The sequence below is a fragment of the Helicoverpa zea genome, chromosome 26 (assembly GCF_022581195.2).
Source record: "Helicoverpa zea isolate HzStark_Cry1AcR chromosome 26, ilHelZeax1.1, whole genome shotgun sequence".
Lineage (NCBI taxonomy): Eukaryota > Metazoa > Arthropoda > Insecta > Lepidoptera > Noctuidae > Helicoverpa > Helicoverpa zea.
In genome coordinates, this window is record NC_061477.1 from 6,954,169 (window position 1) to 6,978,945 (window position 24,777).

Here is a 24,777-nt window from a genome sequence, read left to right on the forward strand (position 1 = left end):
CAAAAAACCGCTTAACCACATACTTCGGAAGTCTATATTTTATTTTCTATAAATATTGTTGGAACACCAACAACTCTGCCGACCCCAGTTTGAAAGTTCTCTCGCTTCCAAGATGAATAATTTCCTCTCGAAATTCTTCGGATGTTTAAAATTTAAAGCGTCGGGTGTACTGAAGTGTCTTACTGACGGATTTTCAATTCTGTAAGTATTTTTTACCTTCACGCTTGGGGATAAGGTGTAAGCAAAGATAATATAGGAAAGCATCTAAATGTTTGATTATAATTGTGGTAAAAATATTCTGTCAGAAGCATATGTATTGAAAAATAAAAAGTATATGTTATGACAAAAAGTCTTACCAAGGGGTATCGGGTTGCCCGGGTAACTGGGTTGAGGAGGTCAGATAGGCAACCGCTCCTTGTAAAACACTGGTACTCAGCTTCATTCGGTTAGACTGGAAACCGACCCCAACATAGTTGGGAAAAGGCTCGGAGGATGATGATGATGATGTTATGACAAAAAACTGAATAGAGACAGTCATTTCTTTTTACAGAAAAACTCATTTATTTCCAATTTACAACAACAATTTGTTTCAAAACCCAAAAAAATAAATAATTCAACAACCATTGAATTATTCAATGAAAACAACAAACAAACAAAAAAAACTATACGTATTGATTCTTACAATTCAATAGACCGTAACACTTGTTATGGTGCATAACACCATAGACCTATTTTCCCATGGGTAGGCACCCATAACTTGATCTCGTGGGATCATGGCGACCACAGATCGTTTTTATTACAAACAAGAGCAGTTTAGGGTTACACGACGACCGGTAAAGGGTTTTGTGGGTTAAGCCGAAAAGTCCGAAAAACAATATAGTTTAATTGTTTGCTGTTTTATTTTGAGTTTTTGGGCAGGATTAAACATTTCTTTGTTTTTAATACTGGTAGGTGAATTTTCGTACAAAAGTATTGTAGGTTATATAAGTTTCAATAGAATAGGCAAAGTGCTTCATTACTTTACTCGTCCCAAGAGAATGATTATTATTTTATTATGTAATTTCATGATAGTCACGTAAAGCTTTCTAAGTATAACTTAGACGCCAATTGCTGATAAAAAGGTGAAGGAAAACATCTCGAGGAAACCTGGACTATATAGTCTGAAATCACCAACCCGCATTAAGCAAGCGTGGTGATTAATGCTCAATCCTTCTCCCTGTGAGAGGAGGCCGCAGCCCAGCAGTGGGACGATATAAAGGCTGTAACAGATAACAGAACGTAAAGGTTAACATTGCATGAGAATTACACACATAAGAATACCTGTAATCTTTCGAAAAAACAATCTTCGATTTAATGGGCAATCGAGTTTTTTTTCTTTGGTATAAGAACCTTATTTATATAAAAAAAAAATACTGTAAAAGATGTTCAATAACAGCCGTGACCTACAGTTTAACGTGCCATCCGAAACACAGTAATTGGTGTCTAAGATATACTTAGAACGTATATACAAACTAAATCCAATTATCTAAAATCTTCTCATACAAAGTTACCCAAATTGTCTTACACGGCGAACAATCGATAGGGTCGCGGCTCCGACAACCGGTTGCTATCTACTAATTGTGACAACGACTGCTACCAATCACCCGCGCATTCACATGGACTAATTATTTTGGGGGGTGGTGCAAGTTTTGTGATGAAAGCGGTTTGAGTTATGTGATATTTTGGGGAAGGAATTATAATGAAGAAATAGAAGGCATATAGAAGGTTCTAAAATGTTGTTTTTGCTACAAATTGAATAAGTTTTTTTTATTCATATAGTTTAGAAATACATATTTTTAGTTTGGTTTTCTGCAGCAAACAAAATAAGCTGTATGTAATGAGTTAAATGGTATATGCCCAATGTAGGATCGAATCAAATGAATTTTATTTGGTATAGTATGAAATTAAAGGTCTTATTTTTAATTACATATCGCCATGTTATGCCTGACACGTACAAATATGCAATTTTAGTAAAATGGTACTTATTGAAATTTTCCTTGATAGATAAATAATGAAAAAATAATTATTAGGCGATTATCACACAGCCCCGCATGATGCAGCGTAGTGCGTGGATGCGTTTTTTTCCGTTGTATGGAAATATCTCCGTTTGTATGGAAAACACGCATAGTCCAACACACTGAAAATGCATCCACGCGCGTTCATGCGGATCACGCACATACATGCGGAGAAACACGCACCCCCGCGCGTAGGTGCGGGGCGAGACGCAAGGTATGGCACACTGAATCCCGCAATGCCGCGCGTGATTTTGAATGGGCGTGACGTGTATATTTGAAAATGGAACTCGCTGTGCGTGAATTTACAAAACGCACCTACGCGCGTGAGTGCGTGAAAAACCCGCACGATGATGCAGATCTGCACTCCCGCAGGAACGCGCGTAGGTGCGTCGACACGCAAGATGCAGCGTGATGCGGGGCAGTGTGAAGATCACCTTATGAGACGCATAAGCACATTTTTTTACGAATTTTCAACCAATGACACGATCCATCACAAAACCCAGTACCACACTCCCCACGATTGCTCACCACAGCAACTAGGTAACCACACATAAGTAGTTACCAAGTTGTTACCCGAAACGAAATCAAAGATTCCCATTCACAGAGCTTCCCACGATGCGCTCTGAACCGTGAGCCTGCATCTTACTAGATTTATTGGTGCAAGACTTTTTACATAAAAGTGCATGGGATACTAATTGCTTTTTGTTTTTAATCTTAATTGGGTATGAGGCAATTATTTGGGAAGGTTATGTTAATTAGAAAGGTTGGGTAACTTTTTTTTTTTAATAATTGTTAATTAGGATTCATTTTTTTCTTACCATAATAGGTTATTTCAAGTGGGTTTCGGAAGGCACGTTAAATTGGTCAGTCACGGCTGTCATTTGAACATCTTTGGCAGTCGTAACGGGCAGTCAGAAGCGAGAAAGTCTGACAACGATTGTAAGACCCAGGTACCTGACTTAATTTTCGTTATGTGGTGCGAATATTAATTATGAATTAAATAGTTTGTAAGTACATACATTCGTGTACGTGCCTCTACATTTTATAAGACCTTGCAATAGATATTTACCGTCTTACCACAAAAACTTTTTAACGTCAGTTTAAGACTTGTCTAAAAAAATGTCAAACGACGAATAACAAAAACAAAACGGTACGAATACGTTGACATATGGTTCATTTTGGAGCCACATTTTTTTTAGACAAGTGTAAAACAGTTGCTAAAGTTTTTGTAGTAAGGCCATTAAAGTTTGATATAATTTTACTCTTTATTCGTGTATTTTTTTTTTGTACCAATCGTTTAGGAAAATATATCGGGTTAGTTACTCGAAATTAGGACTAGTCCGAAATTCGGCCTAATTTGGTCCTTTATTGTACACGCATTTGAATGCAACTTTTGTTTCAAATGAGCTAGAAAACCACATTAGGCAATATACATATTTAACGAATTCTATTTTATGATTTTTACCTACGTAACATTAGTATATTTACCTCTACAAAGAACCCGTCGGAAACAAAGCCATCCCAATCATATTGAATTTAATCTATAGTTATTCATTTTTACATAACTTGGTCAAAGATATACAATTTTCGTTTAAATCGGTTTAATTATATAAGGTGCTTTAATATTACCTGCCAGGACTTGAATGGGGGGTAGTATTGCGTCTATAGATTACAATAGTGAAGAAATTTCGTTCCCCGAAACAGTCAATTCAATTTGAGACATTAAACAAGTTAAATTAACATTGGCTCTACTCTGCATAACGTGGTTCGCAAATTACGCGCGTAGTGTCGCTTCGTCAATGAAAACAACTGCTATCTCTTTCTATCTGTTCTGCAAGAGTGGCAACGCGCAACTCTACTGGATGGTTTTAAACTAATAAATTAGGTCAAATTTATACGTATTTTTTTTTTTGTAAAAAAATATGACAAATAATCAATTATTTATCTTTACTATTGTAATCTATAAACGCAATACTACCCCCCATTCAAGTCCTGGCAGATAATATTAAAGCACCTTATATAGGAGTGAAAGCACAACATACAAACATAGTTAATTTTGCATTTACAGTATTAAGGATCACGGATCAATAATCTTCTTATTATCAGAAGTCGCTTTATTCCGACGCTGTTTAATCAGTACTCATACAAAGATCAAAAATAATATGTAATTAACGAAAATAACTGCATACTCATTAATTTCAACTGAAGCCTTGTTACAGTTAATTATTGTTAAACCCTTTTGTGTCGAGTTGTCAATCACGTTTCTCAATAATTGGTATTAATGTTATTGATATAATGAACTTCATTGTCTGAAAATTTCTTTCTTGGAATTACTGTCTATGTGACGTTTAATTTGACTTGTATTCCTCATCCTCCGAGCCTTTTCCCAAACTATGTTGGGGTCAGCTTCCAGTCTAACCGGATTCAGCTGAGTACCAGTGCTTTACAAGAAGCGACTGCCTATCTGACCTCCTCAACCCAGTTACCCGGGCAACCCGATACCCCTTGATTAGACTGGTGTCAGACTTACTGGCTTCTGACTACGCGTAACGACTGCCAAGGATGTTCAATGACAGCCGGGACCTACAGTATAACGTGCCATCCGAAACACAGTCATTGGTGTCTAAGGTATATTTAGAAAGTACATACAAATTTAGAAAAGTTGCATTGGTACTTGCCTGACCTGGAATCGAACCCGCGCCCTCTTACTCGAGAGGTTGGTTCTTTGCCCAATAGGCCACCACGACTTCAGTAATTTATAATTTAATTTGACTTGTATTACGTAAGTAATAAACAGTGATAATGTATCTACGAGATTTCATCAAAATACTTTGTCATTTAATCGCTGTGGCCTAGTGTTAAAGCATCCGCTTATCAATGAGAACGTGCGGGTTTGATTCCAGATCGGGAAAATATATAACTTTTTTTATTTTACAGCCAAAACAGTATGATTTTAGTGTTTATAGTCTATATAGTTTTTGTATAAAGATAGTTTACTAGAGCCAGAGAAAGGACATAAGTATACTTACTTTCATTACATAGTTTCTTCAATAATCAGATAAAACTGCGGGGACAAGCACGTTCATAAATAATTCTGTCAGTCTCTTTAATAATAATCTTATAAACTCAACTAAAATATAATGTACTGTAGGATTTTTTTCAACATGAATTTATTCACACAGAAATTCCTACTGCATGTCTCGGAACATTGTTCCAAAACAGAAATACATTCGAATAGGACTTAAATGTACTAGTATTTTATTCTTCTCTGAAAATAGTGAAGAAGCAAAATCAATTGTCAAGCCAGACAGTTATGGGAGAGAAATAAAAAAAACACATTGGCACATATCCAAGCTTGCCAACCCCTGCAGTTTATAAGCTCTCTTTAAAAAATACAAACAACATACTATCTTATATAAGATCGATCTTTAAAAAATAAGTAATAGTTTTAAAAACTAAAAAACACACTTTATGTAACGTTTCTTAGCTAGTCATGTATTGTCATCAGAACTTAGAGCGTGTGCAAAATTTCATCCTAATCGAAGACCGGGAAGTGGATCAAATTAAGTATCCAAGATTTTCTTACATACATAGTTACAAGTGAAGCTAATATAAGCGTGTTAAAAAAATACAGCATAAAATACTGGTCATTAATACATATTACAATTAAGATAGAAACTCTACCTATCTGTTGTAATTTCATGTCAAAACGAACAAAATAAATTCAATACACAGATAGCCTGAAAAGTGGTATGGGCTACTCATAGTTTCTTTTCTAAGACAAACAGTTGAAAGATTGACAAAAATATAAAATGAATTTCAGATTGTTTTAGTTCTAAAGTTTGTTTTAACAACCAATAAAAAAGGTTTACTTAAAAAGTTTCGATAAGGCACTTGAAGACTGAATACGCATAAAGAATGCAAAACTAACACTAACTTTATTATTTCAAGAGTAAAAGTTAAATAAACTACTTTCATTGTTTATTTATTTACAACTTTAAATCATTTTTGATTTTTGAAACCCGAAAATAAGAACAAACCTAATGGTAAATTCAGACCATTTTTTTTTTATCAGGCTGAAAATAACACTCAGTAGAAAATAAATATCTGTAAAATCTTCTTTCAAATTGACCTTTTTCTTGTCGATACCTTTCAATCTAAATTAACTTGACGAATAAAAAATGCAACTACCTCTCTCCTCTAGATAGATCAATGAAAGTCGCTTAAATAAACGCGTTGAGGATAAAACCTCCTGGCTGTCGGTTAAAAATAGTATCTCTATTTTAAGCTTGGTATATTCTTAGAAATCTGAATATAATGCACCTGTAATTACCCGTTTTTAGCTTTCGGGTAATTTGTGAAAGAGTTGATGTTTAATTTGTTGGGGCTAAGATCACAAACAGAGAAATAACAACGAATAAGTGCACTGCTCTGTCGTTACGGGTAGTCAGAAACCAGTAAGTCTGACACCAGTCTAACCAAGGAGTATCGGGTTGCCCGGGTAACTGGGTTGAGGAGGTCAGATAGACAGTCGCTTCTTGTAAAGCACTGGTACTCAGCTGAATCCGGTTAGACTGGCTCAGCCGACCCCAACATGATTGGGAAAAAAGGCTCGGAGGATGATGAAGTGCACTGCTCTGATGACGGTAGGACTTTACCTTAGTCTACATTTCGATAGTTGAATAATTAACAGAGTTTGGTAGAAACTTTCTTAAGATTAACGCCAAAACGTCTATCAGTGACACTACTCTCCCAAAAAAGATGCCACGGCATAGAAAAACAAACCAAAATCAAAACACCAACTATTTATTTACGAACCTATCTATTGAACCAAGCATCACCCACGTTCGCCAAGCAACTATTGTTAAAATACCCCCATTCCTTGCATTCAAAACATATTCCATCCATGTGGTAATTTGGTCCCTTTTTATAAAAATACGGCCTACAGAAAAGGGTCAGGTTTCGACCTATATTTTTTTCGATTTGGCGTTAAGAAGTCGAATCAACTGTATTTTTTTGACCCTCGTTTATATAGGGTTTTCCTGTCAACTACATAACGTTTTTTCGGTTGAGATTGACACCAATTATTTGTAATATTAATTGGAGATGGATAATGGGCGCTTTGAGCTTTGTAAACGGTCATTCCTTCTCTGTATGAGAAGAGGAATTTACCCTCTAGCAAGACTTTGATGATGGATAAAAGATATACTAAATGCATATGAATTAGCTTATAATTATATTTTTATGTCTACGAACTTCAGAGTAGCAAAGAATTTTATTTTTCGTCCATATTGGTTCCTCAAAAGTCGTGGTGGCCTAGTGGGCAAAGAACCAACCTCTCGAGTATGAGGGCGCGGGTTCGATTCCAGGTCAGGCAAGTACCAATGCAACTTTTCTAAGTTTGTATGTACTTTCTAAGTATATCTTAGACACCAATGACTGTGTTTCGGATGGCACGTTAAACTGTAGGTCCCGGCTGTCATCGAACATCGTTGGCAGTCGTTACGGGTAGTCAGAAGCCAGTAAGTCTGACACCAGTCTAACCAAGGGGTATCGGGTTGCCCGGGTAACTGGGTTGAGGAGGTCAGATAGGCAGTCGCTTCTTGTAAAGCACTGGTACTCAGCTGAATCCGGTTAGACTGGAAGCCGACCCCAACATAGTTTGGGAAAAAGGCTCGTAGGATGATTGGTTCCTCAAAAACATTATGTTTTTCTTATTATACCTTAAAATAAAAATTGTTTTCACAATAATTATTTGTTATTAAAACCTAGACTAAGCCGTGATGGAAAGCTTTCACGGCATCGATCGGATTATACCTATAGTCTGGTCTTAATGTAAATACGTTGTTGCTAGTCTAACACAATAGACTAAATCCCGTTGTGATCTCCATCTAACTCAAGGTTGAACACAATATAATTGGCTGTACCTGTAACTAAGTTTTCAGTTACAGACTTGTATCAAATTCGAGCCAAATGTGTAGAGATTGTCACTGAACATGTACATACAATAATATACTTTAATTATGAAGATATAGGGCTGGAAATCGTTTGCAGTTGCAGGAGATCATTGGTGACACGGGTTAGGTGATTTTGCTTAAATCATTGGGAGACGGTAAAATGAATTTATTCTATGGTCATAGGTAGATAGTATGGCAATCTATTACTTTAATAACACTTCTTTAGGCTTTGATTTTGATAACATCAGCCTGTTTTAGAACAATGAGACTTTGTATAAGTTCTAATTAAGACTCAAATTCTTGGAATTAAACAATGTTCGTAGTTACCAAAACATTTCTTGGAGTTATTATTTTTGGCTCTGAAGTTTTTCTCCTACGATTTTACTAAAAAGAAGATTAAAAAAAGAAACTCAAAATTAAACACGAAAACAAGAAGATTTTATTCGGCAAAGAAATTCGAGTAATGTTACATTGGAAGAAAAGGCGTTGTTGTTAATCTCTATATAAAGCACTGAGATATCTTTTAGTTATTATGACTGAAATAAATCAAACTGAACGTGTGGAAGACGCTGCTACTGCTTTAGGCTGTGGTTCAAGTGAAGAGAACAAGCGATTTACAATTGTAAGGATTTTTTTAAAGTTTTATTTTGCAAGTGATGCCAAAAAACGGAATTTTACTTGTGAGATTGATATGAAAGAAGAAAACATGTTTCACAAGTGATGCGAAGAAAGAAATGATACTTGCGAGATGACAGAGTTTGGAAGAAGAAAGCATGCTAAACCGACCACAAAAATTGGGATATGGGCAGATTTAATCATTCCTACACTAACTATGGCTGGTAAAAAATTATCAATTTAATAACTAAAAGTAGGCCGCGAGATAAAATACTGTTACTGTTACAGCCTTTTTATCGTCCCACCGCTGGGCACAGGCCTCCTCTCACACGGAGAAGGATTGAGCATTTGATAAAATACTTTAGGGATCGTAGTTAGGTGGAATCCCTCATTGAGCACTGCCTCTTCTGGTCGTGGGGCGCAGGGGGTTGAGAGAAACAACGGTGTTCATCAAGCTTTTTATTTGAAACTTCAAAAACTACATTAGCAGCTTTCAAGCCACACACAAAAATCTTGCTATAATCGCACTAAAAAAACGTTTGTCACACCACCATATACCCAAAACTGCACATACTAAAACCACACTGTTCTAGACTAAAAAACATCAGCTTAACCTACAGAACTCTAGCGCCCAACACCCATAATCGGCGAACAAAAAAAAAACTAAGAAAAGCAAAAAAAGCGAAAAAAGCACCGCCCCCGCTTCTAAATTCCGCTGCATTTTATAAATTTCTCTCTAAATTTTTCGAGGCGTTATTTATAACTTAATCTCGAAGCTCGGTAAATGTTTTAAGCGCTAACTGCGAGAGATATATCTTTTTAAGATCCAGTGAAATGTCCTCTTATTCCTTGGAGTCTAGGCTTTACGGGTGGCTTCTATAGTGGGTAAGTGGTGTTCTAGGATAAGCACTGGTAACATGTGCGTTGAGAAAAGAAGTATGAAGTTTAATGCTTAAATTTTTCTATGAAAATGTTGGTTTTGCAATATTATAATAGATACAGATTTTAATCTCTTTAGAAAAAAGGGAAGAATTTTTTTTGATGAATGTAGTAAGTAGTTTAGTTTCTACTTACATCACTGAAAAAGCAAGTAACGTCTTTGAAAATAAGCCAAAACCTTCAAGCAATTTTCAGAATAAAATTGCCACTTATACCAGCATTCCACAAGGTTTAATTTCACTGTTCCGAGTGTACTTTCCTTCAGAATAAAATAGAAAGGAACAGAACACTCCGCAATGCTATAGGGCTCCTGAATGCACTTTTTGAAGAACTATGCAGTTGGAATATCTTGAAACATCAGCCGTTTCGAAGTCAAGATTCTGGAACTAAACACCTACTAAGAATCGTCTTTCAAAGAAACGGTGGATTTGTGAAAGGAACTCGGAGAAAGAAATGTACCCTTATGTAAGTCACACTCAAGTATGGAAATATTACACGCTTGAAAACCCCTTCAAGCGTTTGATCGAAATTAGCCATTTTGGATCAAGAGGACCCATTTTTTTTGTTTGATTACTTGCTTATTAACCAGAAATTTATAAAAATTGTAGCAATGTAAACATTTGAAGAGTGCTGAAGATTATAGAAGACTTCAAATGATTTTTGCCGTCAGGATTTTTGGGTCATCTAAGAGCCATTTAATGCATTAAGAACAAAAACAAAACCCTTTTCACATCACGTCTAGAAAACTTTCCACAAAAGTGCACTTACTATAAAACCTATTATTTCGCCATAATACTTGAAAAAGCGTCGCCAAAAAATACAAAAAAGATACCTCACTCCAAAGTCACACGTATACTCGAGATGCGGGTAGCCATTAATCAATCTATCGTTAAGACGTTCCACGTTTTTACGCTGTGACAAGGTTGTGTCGTTGGGGTCTTGGGTTGTCTAAAAGTTTTATCAGACGACGTATTTACAAAGTTTGAGCGTTAGATGGCTTTGGATGTTTGCGGGTAGTTGTGTTTTAATTGGAAACATAATATTTGTACTATCTATAGTTACGTGTTATTGGTTTCACAATTTATGTGTGAATAATTCGAATGAATATCTTATTTTATATTTTTCTTAGAAGGAGTTGGTATGTTTTGTTAAATCATCTGCCTAGCCTTTTCTTAACTATGTTGGTGTCGGCTTTCAGTCTAACCGGATGCAGCTGAATACCAGTATTTTACAAGGAGCGACTGCCTATCTGACCTCAGCCCAGTTATCTGGGCAACCTACTACTCCTAGGTAAGACTGGTTGTCAGACCATTGCTAAAATAATATGTTATCAAATAGGGTGTTTTTTCCTATAGTAGGAACCTTAAAGATAAAACAGTTTTACCTACGAACTACATTGCACACAACTAGACCAACGGACGCTAAAATTAAAACATCAAAACAAACTAACAGCCTATTAACATCGATTGGCTATTCTCGCTCATTGTACAGAAATAGCCATCAGCCGACCCTCATGAGTTCAGCATGTAATTGTCCGTGTTAACGACACTTAAACATCCATTGCTGGTTTGGTTACTGGTTCAAATGTACACTTGCGTTTCAATGAAGCAATGTATTTCAATATTGATGTTATTTTGGATGACGTCAACAAGCGTGTTACAATATGTGTCTTATTGATACTAATATTATAAACCTGAAGAGTAAGGTTGAAATTCGAATCTCAGGAACTATTGTAGGTCCGATTTGGCAAATACATTTTAGTGTCAGATAACCCATATATTGAAAGGATAGCGTGAACGCGCTTAGCTCATTAACTTCAGGTCTGCTCTAAAATGTTTTAGTGTTATGTGATAGTCCACTTACTTAGAGAAAGACGTGAAGTACGCTGATTAGTTAAGTCGGGGCGCGCTCAAAACCAATGGAAGTAGGTAAGTTTAAAACTAAAGCACATCTTTATTGCTTGTAGTCATTACACAAGTAAAAACACTACAAAACATCGATTTTAGACTCAAAATATCATCCAAATGGACGACCAAACAAATTGTATACAATCCTCAAAATCACAATTTAACCCGGACTTCTGACAGGACCACAAAGAAAATCAGAACTATGAGGAACGATTACGTCTGACACGGTTCCCGGGTATTCTAACATCGACTTCAGTGTAGGGTTACAAAGGAAAATGGTAGACGTTTAACTCTTGGCAGTCGAGGGTTAAGTAATAAGATATTGCACCTAGGAGTTTTATTTTCAGAGGTTCAATTTCTTTTTGAAAAATCGGACTTTGTATTTGTAGATAAGATTGTACAAGTACTTGTTTGTTTTAGGGGATGTGAAAGCCTTTTTTGTGTTCTGTTCTTAAACTTTTGATTGGATTTTAAAACCGTGTATGTTCAAAAAGGGATGTTGTAAATAGAGCTTGTAGTTATCTGAAAGATCTAGTTCCAAGAACAAAATTGGTCGCTATTTCGATTCTTCTCTTGATTTGGTTGCAGATTACCTGATAAGATATAATTGGAGTTCATGTTAGTGTTATTAAAACACGAGCTTTTTAATAGCTGTGCGATATATATTTACATATAAAAGGTGTCAGTAATATGTTCTCAGCATCAACTATTTTGTTGACCTACTGCAGAGCCCCAACCTGTTTTCATGCAGAAAATGAACGAGCGTTAATCACCACGCTTGCTCAAGGCGGATTGGCGATTGATATAAGTGTCCTCATTATGCCTTAACGTTTCTTATAACTTAAACCACACAAACGCGTCATCTCATACTCATATTATCTTACTACTTTTGGTGTAATACCGCAACGATACCGCGTCTCAAAGGAATTGCCTAGCTATACCTACCTAGCTATGTGTTACAACGGAGAACAAAATGACTAGCGGAGATGTCATAACGCAATGTCTACTAAGAAAGAGCGCGCCAAAATGCGGGTGTTCGGGGGACGAGGGACGTTACTAGCTCCAACCTTACATACCTTCTATATAACCCACTCGTTGGTTTTAAAATAAAATCACCAATCACTTAATTTGACAAGGACCCTGGACGTCTCGTTAGTTCTAGTAATTGATCACGCCTACCTTACGTTACTTGACCTACAAGAAGGCTCCTGACCTACCATCCTTAAGGCATCTCCACTATATTTCCTTCTTCCGTGGTACATACCTACCGCGTCCTGACACAGTTATGTCTTATATAAGTGACATTTTAGGTAAGAGCTTAGAGCTAAGTAAATATACATGTTCATTTATGTTCGTAGGTTATGTTTGCTATAAGATTTGAGATATCTGGTGAACTAAATGTGAATGTGGTTTTGTTTCAACTGTTAGGCAATGAAATAGGAGTATTCTAAAGAGTTTAGTTCTTGTTTGTTAAAAAGAGCGAAACTCACTGTTAAGTTCATGTTAAAATGCTTATGAACTATTAGGTGGAACTACCACTAGTGGTTTACACGAATGAGACATCCGATACTGAAATAATTTTCCAAATCAGTTCTTTAGTTCCTAAGCTAAGGATCAAGCAAGCCAACAAACTGTTCAGCTTCTTATTATTAGCATAGATGCAGATGAATTTAAACAATTTCCAAATTCTACCAGACAAACAGTAACTAATCCCGAAACCAAAAAAAGCAATAGGATGCAAAATAAGCTGATGATAATTTAGCTATCAAGACATTTGGACAGGCGCCGACATCGTGATAAATGGCCTCAGATTAGAACTGAGGCCACTAGAGGCCAAGTCCTTTGGGTCTTTCCAAATTTCATTACGGATTGAAGACGATTTTTTTTTTCATTTGGAAAATTGTGGGTATTTTTGAGTACGGAAAAGGGGGATGACTTATTTATGTTAAATTGAAGGCTATGCGTGTGTTGGGATTTAGTTACTTTGTGCTTTAAAAAAAAATGTCTAACTCTGATTAGCCAGGAAACTGGGCTGTTGACGTCAGTTAGGCAGAATCTGTCAACAGCCATAGTAGTAATTTTAACTCTATAATAATGGTGGAATTTTCGTATTCGCTGAATATTTGAACTGTCCAAGATAACATGATAATGAAAGTCGCTGAAATATGTAGTACACAATATTGTATACCTACTGTGGTAGTCGGGTAAAATCTTGACACAAAAATTGCTAACCAAACAACCAGCACAGTAATAAAACGACAAAACAAAAATAAAAACATATTTTCAATATAACTAGCGTAGTGACGCGCAACACGTAATATTTATCGACAGTCGATACTATTGTAGCAACTAACAATAGAGCTGTGACGTTTTTACGATGCTCGGGAACGTACAAAGTATATTTTTGGTTTAAGAAACTTATCGAATTTAATAAATATTGCTTTATGGCCTGTAAGACATTGTTGTTTTTAGATCAAAAAGAATTTTTAATACTTGGAAAATGGTCTGATTCGAGAAAATAATTAAAGCTTACTTAGAATAAACTTTTTAAAGAAAAAAGTATGTCTTCAGTCTGTAACTTAATAGACTACAGTAACAAATATAGGTCACATATAAAGGACAATAATATTTATGCAAAATGAACTAAAAACTGCCATTTTATTTGAAGTAAAAAAACTCATTTTCCAAGCTAGCGACAACACACATTGGATAATATTTATTTGCAACATCCATTTCATCCCTTGCCTACATACCAACATATAAACGCAAAAAAGATTGGACACACACAAACACACAACTTTTCCCTTTCAACAAATCCATTCGTTCTGTTTACTCAATAAATTCGAATAACAATTGTCGATACTTTCCCATCACTACGGACAAACATTATTATTCGTTAGTACTGTGTTTATGTATGGATGATATTATTTATGTATTGTATTCACAATTTTTCCTTTTACATAGTTTATTAGCTATTTCTCGTGATATCTTGTGAAACTTCATCACATAAAAAATACCCTTACACAAGGCTCAAATTATTTATTTAGATCTCCTATGTCGATAAATATATAATCATCATCTGCCTAGCCTTAACCAAACTATGTTGAGTGGCAATGTCGTGGTGAGCTATAGTTCGGCCATTCAGAGAATGCGTTCCTGACACGTCGCGATTGAACTGACGACGTAATAACATTCATTGATTATTGATATAATAATGTTGTTTTAATGCTCCTCAATTGTTAAAACGGTAAACAACCAGCAAAAATATTTTTATCGTAACTGCAACGCCATTGCAAAGTTACGTCGTCAGTTCAATCGCGACGTGTCAGGAACGCATTCTCTGAATGGCCGAACTATAGTGGGTAAAGACCAACCTCTCAAGTATGAGTGTGTGGGTTCGATTCCAGCTCAAGCAAGTACCAATGCAACTTATCTAAGTTTGTACCGACAATATGATCACTTTTATAATTTTTAAGCGTGTTTTTGTGCGTGTGAATTACTAAGACCCCACCCATTTTATTAGCTTTATCTTACTATATAATTACCTATGTGTGCCTATTTTAATATAAGACAACAGTCTAATTATATCCACTTTTTTCTAACCCTGATTCTATAAAGACTTTTCACCTATTAACAGCAATAACTGTCGTCCTCGTGCCACAATTTTCACATGGCCAACATATTATTATTCACAAAAGATCTCTGCTTACCCTTTTAGTATAACGCCACAATATTTCCTTAACACATTGTATATTCAACACACGAATCTTTGTGCCAAGCTCCTTATATTAACGCCAATAATATGCATACAATTTTCCAGAGTTTTCTTTGCAAGGAAATATGGCATCGTATTTTTGCTCTTAGCCTGTGGTAAGAATAGCCCATAAGTTATTGAGGATGAAAATGTGGGGGAAAAGGGTTGTTTTGTGATAGTATTGTAGTCGTATTTGGGTTTCTAGAAGTTATGTGTAATGGGGAAATGCTAAACTACTTTGTCGTGCAGATTTTTTGGAGGCATATATCATAGGCATAAGTTAATAGGACAAAAGTTATGTAAGAAAATAATCCCTATTTACAATACAACTACAAATAACTAATATTAAAGTAATCCTGCTCGTCTTTTAGAAAACTTATTCATTTCAAATTAAGCCAAAAAGGTCTCATTATCATCATCAGTCTTTTCATCGTCCCACTACTAGGCACAGGCCTCCTCTCACACAGAGAAGGATTGAGCGTTAATAACTTATATATAATAATATATGTCAAAAAATAGTGGTCTTATTTGTGCTCAAAACAAAAACAAAAGATGATTATTCCAAATTCTACCTCCTCACATAATCCTTGTATGTACAAAGATATCAACTTCGAAAAATACAAAAATAATATATTGAACATGATTGGGCACGTATTCCAGTCTAGACCAGTTTTTCATGTATTCAGCTAAATCTGAAGCTAATACAAAAAAAAACTGTCACCTTTTTGCTTTATATTTTCAAAGAAATATGATGAGGCATGATAGGCACATACTACCTTTAGTGCGTGTGGAGAATACTAATTTTTGGGGTTCCGTACCCAAAGGGTAAAACGGGACCCTATTGTTTTCGCTCCTCTGTCCGTCCGTCCGTCCGTCTGTCACCAAGCTGTATCTCATGAACTGTGATAGTTAGAGAGTTGAAATTTTCACAGATGATGTATTTCTGTTGCCGCTATAACAACAAATACTGAAAACTAGAATTAAATAAATATTTTGGGGAGCTCCCGTACAACAAACGTGATTTTTTCGCTCATTTTTGCTCTGGTACGGAACCCTTCGTGCGAGAGTCCGAATCGCACTTAGCCGGTTTTTTTAAGTAAATAACCTTTATGAAAAACATATTGGTTTTGCTTATACTTGTTAATAATGTTGTCGGTACAACCTGTAATATGTCTTTGAAACAGTTTCTGTAAGACGTTTTTCTATTTGTTTTTATCGATAAAAACAAAGAAGGTACAACATTACTTCGTTAATTTTAAGAGAATACATAGTTTGTGTGTATATACATAGATTATATCTTTGAAGATTTTAAAGATACCTACATTATCAAGGCTGATAATGTATATCAAAATCAAGTAACTTAATAAAGCTTAGTGTAATAAAAAAGTTTTTTCATAACATCAGAATATTCCACAAGTACTCCGACACAGAGGTCAAAAAATCCATAAAGCAAAAGTGCCAAAACTAACAAATAGGTTGACTTTACAACCTAAAATGATAAAACCCGACCCCTTACTACCCAGAACGAAAAAAAAAGCCTAATCTCTTCCCAAACATCGTTTACTCCCCCAAGGCTTTTCTACGTAAAACTAATAAATAAACAGCTTTCCTCAGAAAAAAAGGTAAATGAATAAAGAAAATTTTCTCATAAATTCTTCGGACTAAATAAATCGACAGACTACAGTCTAAGTCAGGTAAAAAGTGAAGGGAAAAAGTAAAATATTATCCAGATAAGGCCACTTTTTAGCACTAGTGTTGGGAATCGATTATCGATAAAAGCGATAAGGCTATTTTCCGGTAGGTTAGCGAAATACGTCGGCTATTCAATTGTTATTAAGGAATTGATTTGTTCCGTTCCGAAGCTTTGAATGTATTAGACTTGGTTGCGTTTTGTTTTCGCTGTCGATTTAAAATATTGGGGCTTGGTTTTAAAATGTATGTTTGCGTTTCGTGATGTTGGAAAAATTTAATAAAATCTCGCTGAGGTTTTAGTGGCCGTTTTTATTTTTAACTTTACGGGGTTTTCGCGTTTAATATACTTATAATATCATTCTGTTTGTGTATTACAAGGATAACGAGCTTGTGATTGCATAAACCGTTTCGGAATTCTCATAAATGTTACAAAAGCTGCAATATAATAATACGGCGATGTTTTCTCTTTGACACGTAATTTAAAGTAGCTATTTTAATTTTTAATAATTTTTCATGTTTTATCAACGTCGTTTGTGTTCATACTTCTTCATAATACAATTTTAAGCCAATCACGATCCACTTAATTAATATTAAAAATAAACCACATACTTCTAATAAATATCATTCACAATACACACAATAAACTATTATAATACTAACAATACAAACAAGTTACAATCGTTTACAACAACCAAATTATTCGATATCCAATCAATACAAAACACGAATGAAATCGTCCAATTTTCAAATTTGCGATAGAATAATCAATTACCAACGTTATTAATGAATATTTACTTTGTTACTTACGGAACTATCTCATTATATCGGATTTCAGTCGGTAACAAACCCAATTATTCTTGGCAAACATTTCTATTGGTAACGTTATAAATTGAGGTCGATAGTTTATTGGGGTACTACAAAAATATTTGTAAGTAATCTTCAGAAAGTTTAATAATTGCCACATTTTATTCTCTCTTTAAAATTCTGACAGCAATACGCCGAAGTGAGTTGACAAACGTTAAAAAATAATCTTATATTTTATTCAGAAAAAATATTTCATGAACTCCATTAGGGAAGTGAAATTCAATTCGAAATACGAATGACTTTTTTATCGATATTTGTCACATCACTAGAGAATGCAGTTAGTGATGCCCATAAATCAGTTTCCGTCGCCTGTAGGCACGTCTTAATACAATTTTATAAGTGACGGGTGCAAACAATGTGCAGCTATCGATAAGATTTTGTCGATAACAAAAAACGCTGTCGTGTAGAGTTTTAACGACAGAAAATATGAGGGTATTCTTGGAACTGTAAAAGTGAAAAAATAGTTTCAGCGGTTGTTTTTCTAGTTTGACATATGTTAACTCAGGAAAGGATTATTAATACCTTACATAAAAGTATACTCTTAAGCATAAAGGTCTAAAAATCTTGGAAGAAGACTAGCGGAATGTTTGAATTTTCGCTCAGTTACATTAATTTTGGTAAGAAAGATCACAAAAACGCGACACAAAATGATAAACGTTATACAAAACCCTAGCCTTTATAACTAAGACAATTTATTTATCTCACTACTTACTTTTGATGAATAAACTTTTTGTTACCAAAATAATGCGAAGTAATTCGATCGAACAAAAACCATTACATTTCCAATTCTATCGATAAGCCGGTCCCATCATTATACTTCAGCTTACATAAATCATGAGGACATACGCCCTATCTGTTGGGAGCTTAATACGATCCCCCAAAAAGGGGTGGGGGGTGCTTTTTATAGGCAAAAAGCTGAGCTTGCCATCGTATTGTATACACTTTATATTGGAAATCTTTAAGCGTTGTTATTCAGCAGATTTTAAGAAAATATCTAATGACAGTTTTTTTGTTGTGCTCGTAAAAAGATGCGATTCCGTTATCGGTTCGAGGAAACGCTGAATTTTTAAATGGTTTTTCTTTTCGGTGTAATGGAGTTACAATGTAAGAAACAAACAAGGTTCCGCAAAAAAATGTGTAAAGAAAAACAGAACACTTTTATTTTCTTCTTGCTAATATTTTAAGCTCATGTTAAAGTAGCAAAAACATAGCTCATGTACTCAGGAAAATTCAATTGTTTCTTAGCGAATGAGCAATACCAATATGTATTCCTTGAAATAACACATCAAAACACCATATACCTTTGCTGAGGTATACCAACACAACTGTGGCATAAATGAAGCTACCTTCCTAAAAAAAGCCTAGACAACCCCGCAATACCTATGTTCGCAGCAATACAAATAAAATCGAATATAACCGATACATTTTTCGCTGAAAGACATCTTAAAAGCTGTTCTCACATTGATTTTCAGCGATCGGAAGCAGGTTCGGTGCTCGCCTCGTTGAATTTTTCAGCACTTTCATATAAATATTTATGGCAGCCACACTCTTAGCGGTTACGTAGGTACTGAAAATGACGTGAAAAAATCTTGGAAATAGGTCTAGATTTTTTTTCGGAAAAAAATATATTGAAATTGTCGTCAGCGAATGAAGTAATTTTCGTGAAAAAGGAATTAAAACCCATAGCCATATATGGCGTAATGGGGAAATATGTTGTATATTGAAATAATTTACTGTCTTAAAAATGCTTAAATTACATGAATAAGTAGCTAGGTTACGTAATAATGAGATATTAAAAGGCACTTAACTTAAAATTCATCTTCCACAGAAACAAACCATCTCAAGCTTCGAAATTAAGAATTCATTTCAAACAAAAATCCACCTAATTAAACCTAACTTTAATTACGATCTTCACTAATTACATTTTTTGGTAACATTATTATGTCTTTTAACTACCCCTTTTTAAGTAAAATATTAAAAGCATACTTAATTAAGTGGTACAATGAAGTTTTCCTCAAAGAAAAATAAAAATTTGACCTCAATCTAAAATCGCTTTGTTGAGCCGATTGCTTAAAGTTAAAGCGTAGTTTGACTTTTATTGAAAACACGTGTAGATGTTATAAGTTTTTCTCAGTTAAAATGCGAAAATAACATATTTGTTGGTATGCTTAAAACGCAACTATAAGAAGAAGGAATTCATTTAGATAATAACATGGTCATCAAAATCGAATCTACTCGTATTTTGCTATTGTTTGACAGATATACCCAAAATAATTTTAACGAGATCTGCTTCATATTATGACGTAGTAAATGCTTGTAGTTGAGTTAATAACCTTTTCAGGTTCTATATTTTCTATCCTAACAACAAACTACCAAATCTTCACCAAAAAAAAATCTCACAACTTAGGTAATCATCTCCTCCTCCGCACCACAAAAATATCGATATCGATAAACAAAAAACTTACCTATAAGCCATCCTTATCTGTTCTCCGTTCTTGTACCAAATCAGTTGAGCTGGTGGATTCCCTCCTCGACTCCTGCATACTAACTCCAGGCTCTGACCACGGCGGACGGTTTCTCCTTCTGCATAACCTTCGATGTAGGGGGCTCCGGGTGGATCTAGGGAAGAAAGAAAAGAAAATACTGTTAGAAACTATGATATGTACTGACGAAATGTTTTAAACAATATGCCTTGTAGATTAGTTTGCTTGAAGGTCCACCTTCCGAGCCTTTTCCTAACTATGTTGGGGTCGGCTTCCAGTCTCACCGGATGCATCTGACTACCAGTGTTTCACAAGGAGCGACTGCCTTATCTGACCTCCTCAACCCAATACCCCTTGGTAAGACTGGTCTTGGTCTTCTTAATGAATAAGTTTCATATTTGATGACTAATTAGCTGTTCCTGTGTGTTAAGCTACTTCATGAGTGAACTACTTTTCGCAGGTGGATAAAAGATAGTACTACTATTTGTTTGATAAACTTGATTAACTTGACACACACACTTGATAAACTTTCGACTGTACAGTAATATTATTCTGCTGTTGAAATTCTATCGCTAGTGGATAGATTGCACTTCTAGTATATAAATATTATCCTACATTATACCTAAGTATGGACTAAGGTATACATTAATTAACTAACGAACAAGGACTAACTAGAAATTAACTACGCATTATTTTTTCAGTATACAGACGAAATCGCGTGAAACTACTTGTACGACTATATAATGATAATTATATACTTGTTTTCCTGTAAGAGGAGTGGAAAACATAGTATCAGATAATGATTACAAGTATATAGAATATAGGAGTAATGTCAAGGTACAGGCGAGGACAAAAGCTTTACATAATAAGGTAAATAAATAATGTAATATTGAACACTTGTATTATTTCCATCTCTCTTTTGCAAATGAAGTTTTGCGGTTGTGTGACAAGGATGGGACACATAAGCACTAAGTATCTTGTTAAAACTTTATAAGTATACTTTTGTGGATAAAAAAAATACCGCCTAAGGTTATTGACACGTAAAACCAGAAAAAGGAAAATTCCCTTTTAAATCAAATCTTTTTGCATATCAAATAAGCAGAGATTACCATTTCACATCAAGGCTATAACCCAGTTACGTCAATCCGGCGAATAAAAAATAAAAACGCATGCAATAAAAATACGTTGCCAAATCAAGTTTGTAGGAAATATTTTATTCAGGAACGCATTAAAAACAAACAGGCAAAATAAGAGGAAAGTAAAAATATTCAGTGTTATCATCTTTCACTCTACTGACACACAGCACACAACTCTTTTGTCTCAAAAATCCCTTTTTTTCGCAACAAGATGCTAAAAATGATCAAAAGAGAAAAAAAAAAACTCATAAAGATTTTTTACCACAAAGGAACACTTTTCCGAACGACTGTACAGGAAAATTGCCTTCGACGAGAGTTCATTAACCCCGAAACGGGGTTCCGTAACGTTATTAATAAGGGTTCCTCAAGAAAAATATTAAAACCCTCCCCTGTCTTGGGGTCATATCATTTGTTTGTTGGATTACACTTTAAATCATTTTGTGTTCAAAATATAAATTCGCCCCTTGACTCCGCTCGTATTTTCGGTTTGAATTTTGATAAATGACTTTGGAAGTTATGATTAATATTGAGAATAACGTTTATAGATCTGAGTCCTGAGTTATTATGTTCAATGGCTAGACTTCATCAATTATGGTTAACACTCTAACAGTCTATTATTACTGTCTACCCTAGGGCTTTGATTTTGGTAAATTAAACTGTGACGGAGTATTACAGTATATCTTTATTACATACTCGCTTTTACTTCGGCGTTGATTGCGGTACATCTAATACAAATACTATAAAACTGAAGAGCTTGTTTGTTTGCTCGCTATCTTAGGAACTACTGATCCGTTTTGAACATGTCTTTCAAATTCGGAAAGCCCATTTATCGAAGAAGCTAGCTAGTTCTCATCAATTTTCGCATAACTAACGTAGGTATTGCTTTTAACTTCAAGTAGGTAGTAGCTACTTCTTCAAGTGACAACAGCAAAGCTACTTTCCAACCAAAAAACCCCGCATTTATATTCAAATACTCCCATACTTCCCTCTAATGGACTCTAAAAAAACTCTTAGCTTAAGCCATAAATAGCAAAACCTACTCCGAAGAACGAATATCTTATGACACAATAACCATTACCTCCCGAAGTCCCAATGAGGGTTAAAACCGATTTATTTTTATCACGGAACCCGTTGATATTTAAGCATGAATAGTTTTATACGCGAACCGAATCGAGGGGGTCAATTCATAGAATATGAGCCATTGACTACAATATGATGGGCCCTATTTAGAGTAGGGTCTTGTAAAGGCTTTGTGAGAGATTCCGAACGATTTCGTAGGGAATAAGTTTGTTAGACAATGGCGCCAGATGTTGGCCTATTAATGGGTTTTATTTATAAATGTTGTCACCGGGGAAAACCTATTGAACTTCGATTTATTTTCTTTTAGCTATATTTTTTAGGTGTTTAGTTTTAAGTAGTACAGCTTTCGGGGTTTGTATAGGTAAGTACATACCTTATAAATTAGGAGTTTTTACATAAATCTTTCTTATTTATAAATCATCATCTCTTGAGCCTTTTCCCAACTATGTTGGGGTCGGCTTCCAGTCTAACCGGATTCAGCTAAGTACCAGTGCTTTACAAGGAGCGACTGCCTATCTGACCTCCTCAACCCAGTTACCCGGGCAAATCTCAACCCGGGCAACTAACTTATAAATATTGAGTAAAAAAACACAAAATATAAACATCTTAGCACAAGAATCTTTTAAAACAAAATGTATCAAACCCACCCAACAATAATCCAAAACTCGGCAAATCTTTACACGGAAATTACAAAACATTGTAATACAGTTTAAAACTTCGCCAATACGCCTTCATGTGGCAAATCTCGTACGATACGCGAGTACGCAAGAAATACGCAAGTAAAACGCACGTAATACGCACGTCAAGTCTAGCGTTTTGTAATTAAGCGGGCACTGTACCGAGGAACGACAAATTTGTTACTTTGGGCCGCCCGTCACACCGAACTGTAATTGTAATTTAGTTTCTCCGTTGAATTTTGCTCGGCAGTGTTCGTTTGTAGAAATTGTGGGGGATAAATTATTTGGTGTGTCTTTGTTGGGTTGATAAAGATTAGTTTATTTAATGAAATCTGCTGTTGAGTTATATTAGCGATATTAACTAGGAATGGGATTGGTTGGTTGGTCTATCTAATACTTGCGTGTGATAAATCAACCCGAATTCTAGATCTAAGAAAGTCATATAAACGAAAGATATAAATACTTTAGGAACCGGATTTACATTTGACAGAAAAAAAATAGAAAAAATCCAACCTCCAATTTTAATCAATAGGAAAAAAAAATTGATTGCTTTATTCTCAAAAGCGTGTTAGTTGAACTTGGACAACTATATTTATAAAAAATAAAACTAATAAAAACAGCCACGCGTGTTAACTTCTATACCATTGCCTGTAGGTTAACAGAATACTCGATAAAATACTTTACATTTTAATAGAAAAACACAGTATCTAAACCGGCTTAGTTCTGAAGCGATAAAGGCCATATTCACCGATCTGTTGTCGTTTCATTTCTATGATAAAACAGTTATTTGCATTGACAAGATATTCTACTCTCTGTGGGGTCGTTGCCTTATGATAGGTTAATCTTTAATCTTTTACCAATAGCCTTAAGAAAATGTCTAGACAGTAATTTGGGAAGAATTTTCCATGAGATTAACTAATATTAGATAGTGCTTAATAATCACTGTTCTTCTGACGTCACAAAAGTCCTTTTTATTTTTCCGTAAACAAAAAGTAAAACGGGAGTCAATCTATTTACTTTCTTGACAGTATATTATCACTAAGGGGTCAGTTCTTTTGTCACCAGGCTTTCTCTTACAATCCTTGATATTGAGACAGTTGAAATTTTCGCTATAACAACAAACTCGAAAACCAGAATTAAAATTTATATTTTAGGGGCTCTCACACGACAAATGTCTCTTTAATTCTTGTGTGATCTTGATAGGTATATCTTTTTCCAAAGTACAATTATTTTTTATCAACATTACGTTCTATATTTACTTTGAAATGTAATAACACTTCGGTGTAACAGACATCCCCCAATGTTACGCCATAAAAGTTCTGTCGTGTCGGTGAATTTAACTTTTATTATAATTCCCATAAAATTGTTCATACGAGCCTTTAATTATTCCGAACATGAATAATACAAAGTCCTTGATGCGATTTGAGCTCCAAAGAAAGTAAAAAAGGAAAGAAAAAAGTTAATTGAATTTTAAGGACCTTTGGTTCTGTTGGGTACAGTAGTTATACTAGGATAATGCTACTAATACATATTATAAATGCGAAAGTTGGTAAGAATGTATGTTCATTACTCTTTCACGCCAAACTGCTGGGTGGATTTTAATGTAACTTTTCAGTAAC

General features: G+C 34.9%; 1 protein-coding gene across 1 annotated transcript in view; it reads right to left on the reverse strand.

The window, feature by feature from the left end:
• LOC124642954 (nephrin) overlaps window positions 1-24,777 on the reverse strand; it is a 110,399-nt gene that overhangs the window by 53,588 nt on the left and 32,034 nt on the right. The window contains exon 4 of the mRNA XM_047181755.1: window positions 20,248-20,401. Within this exon, the coding sequence (XP_047037711.1) occupies window positions 20,248-20,401 (154 nt within the window). The remainder of the gene's footprint in view (window positions 1-20,247; window positions 20,402-24,777) is intronic.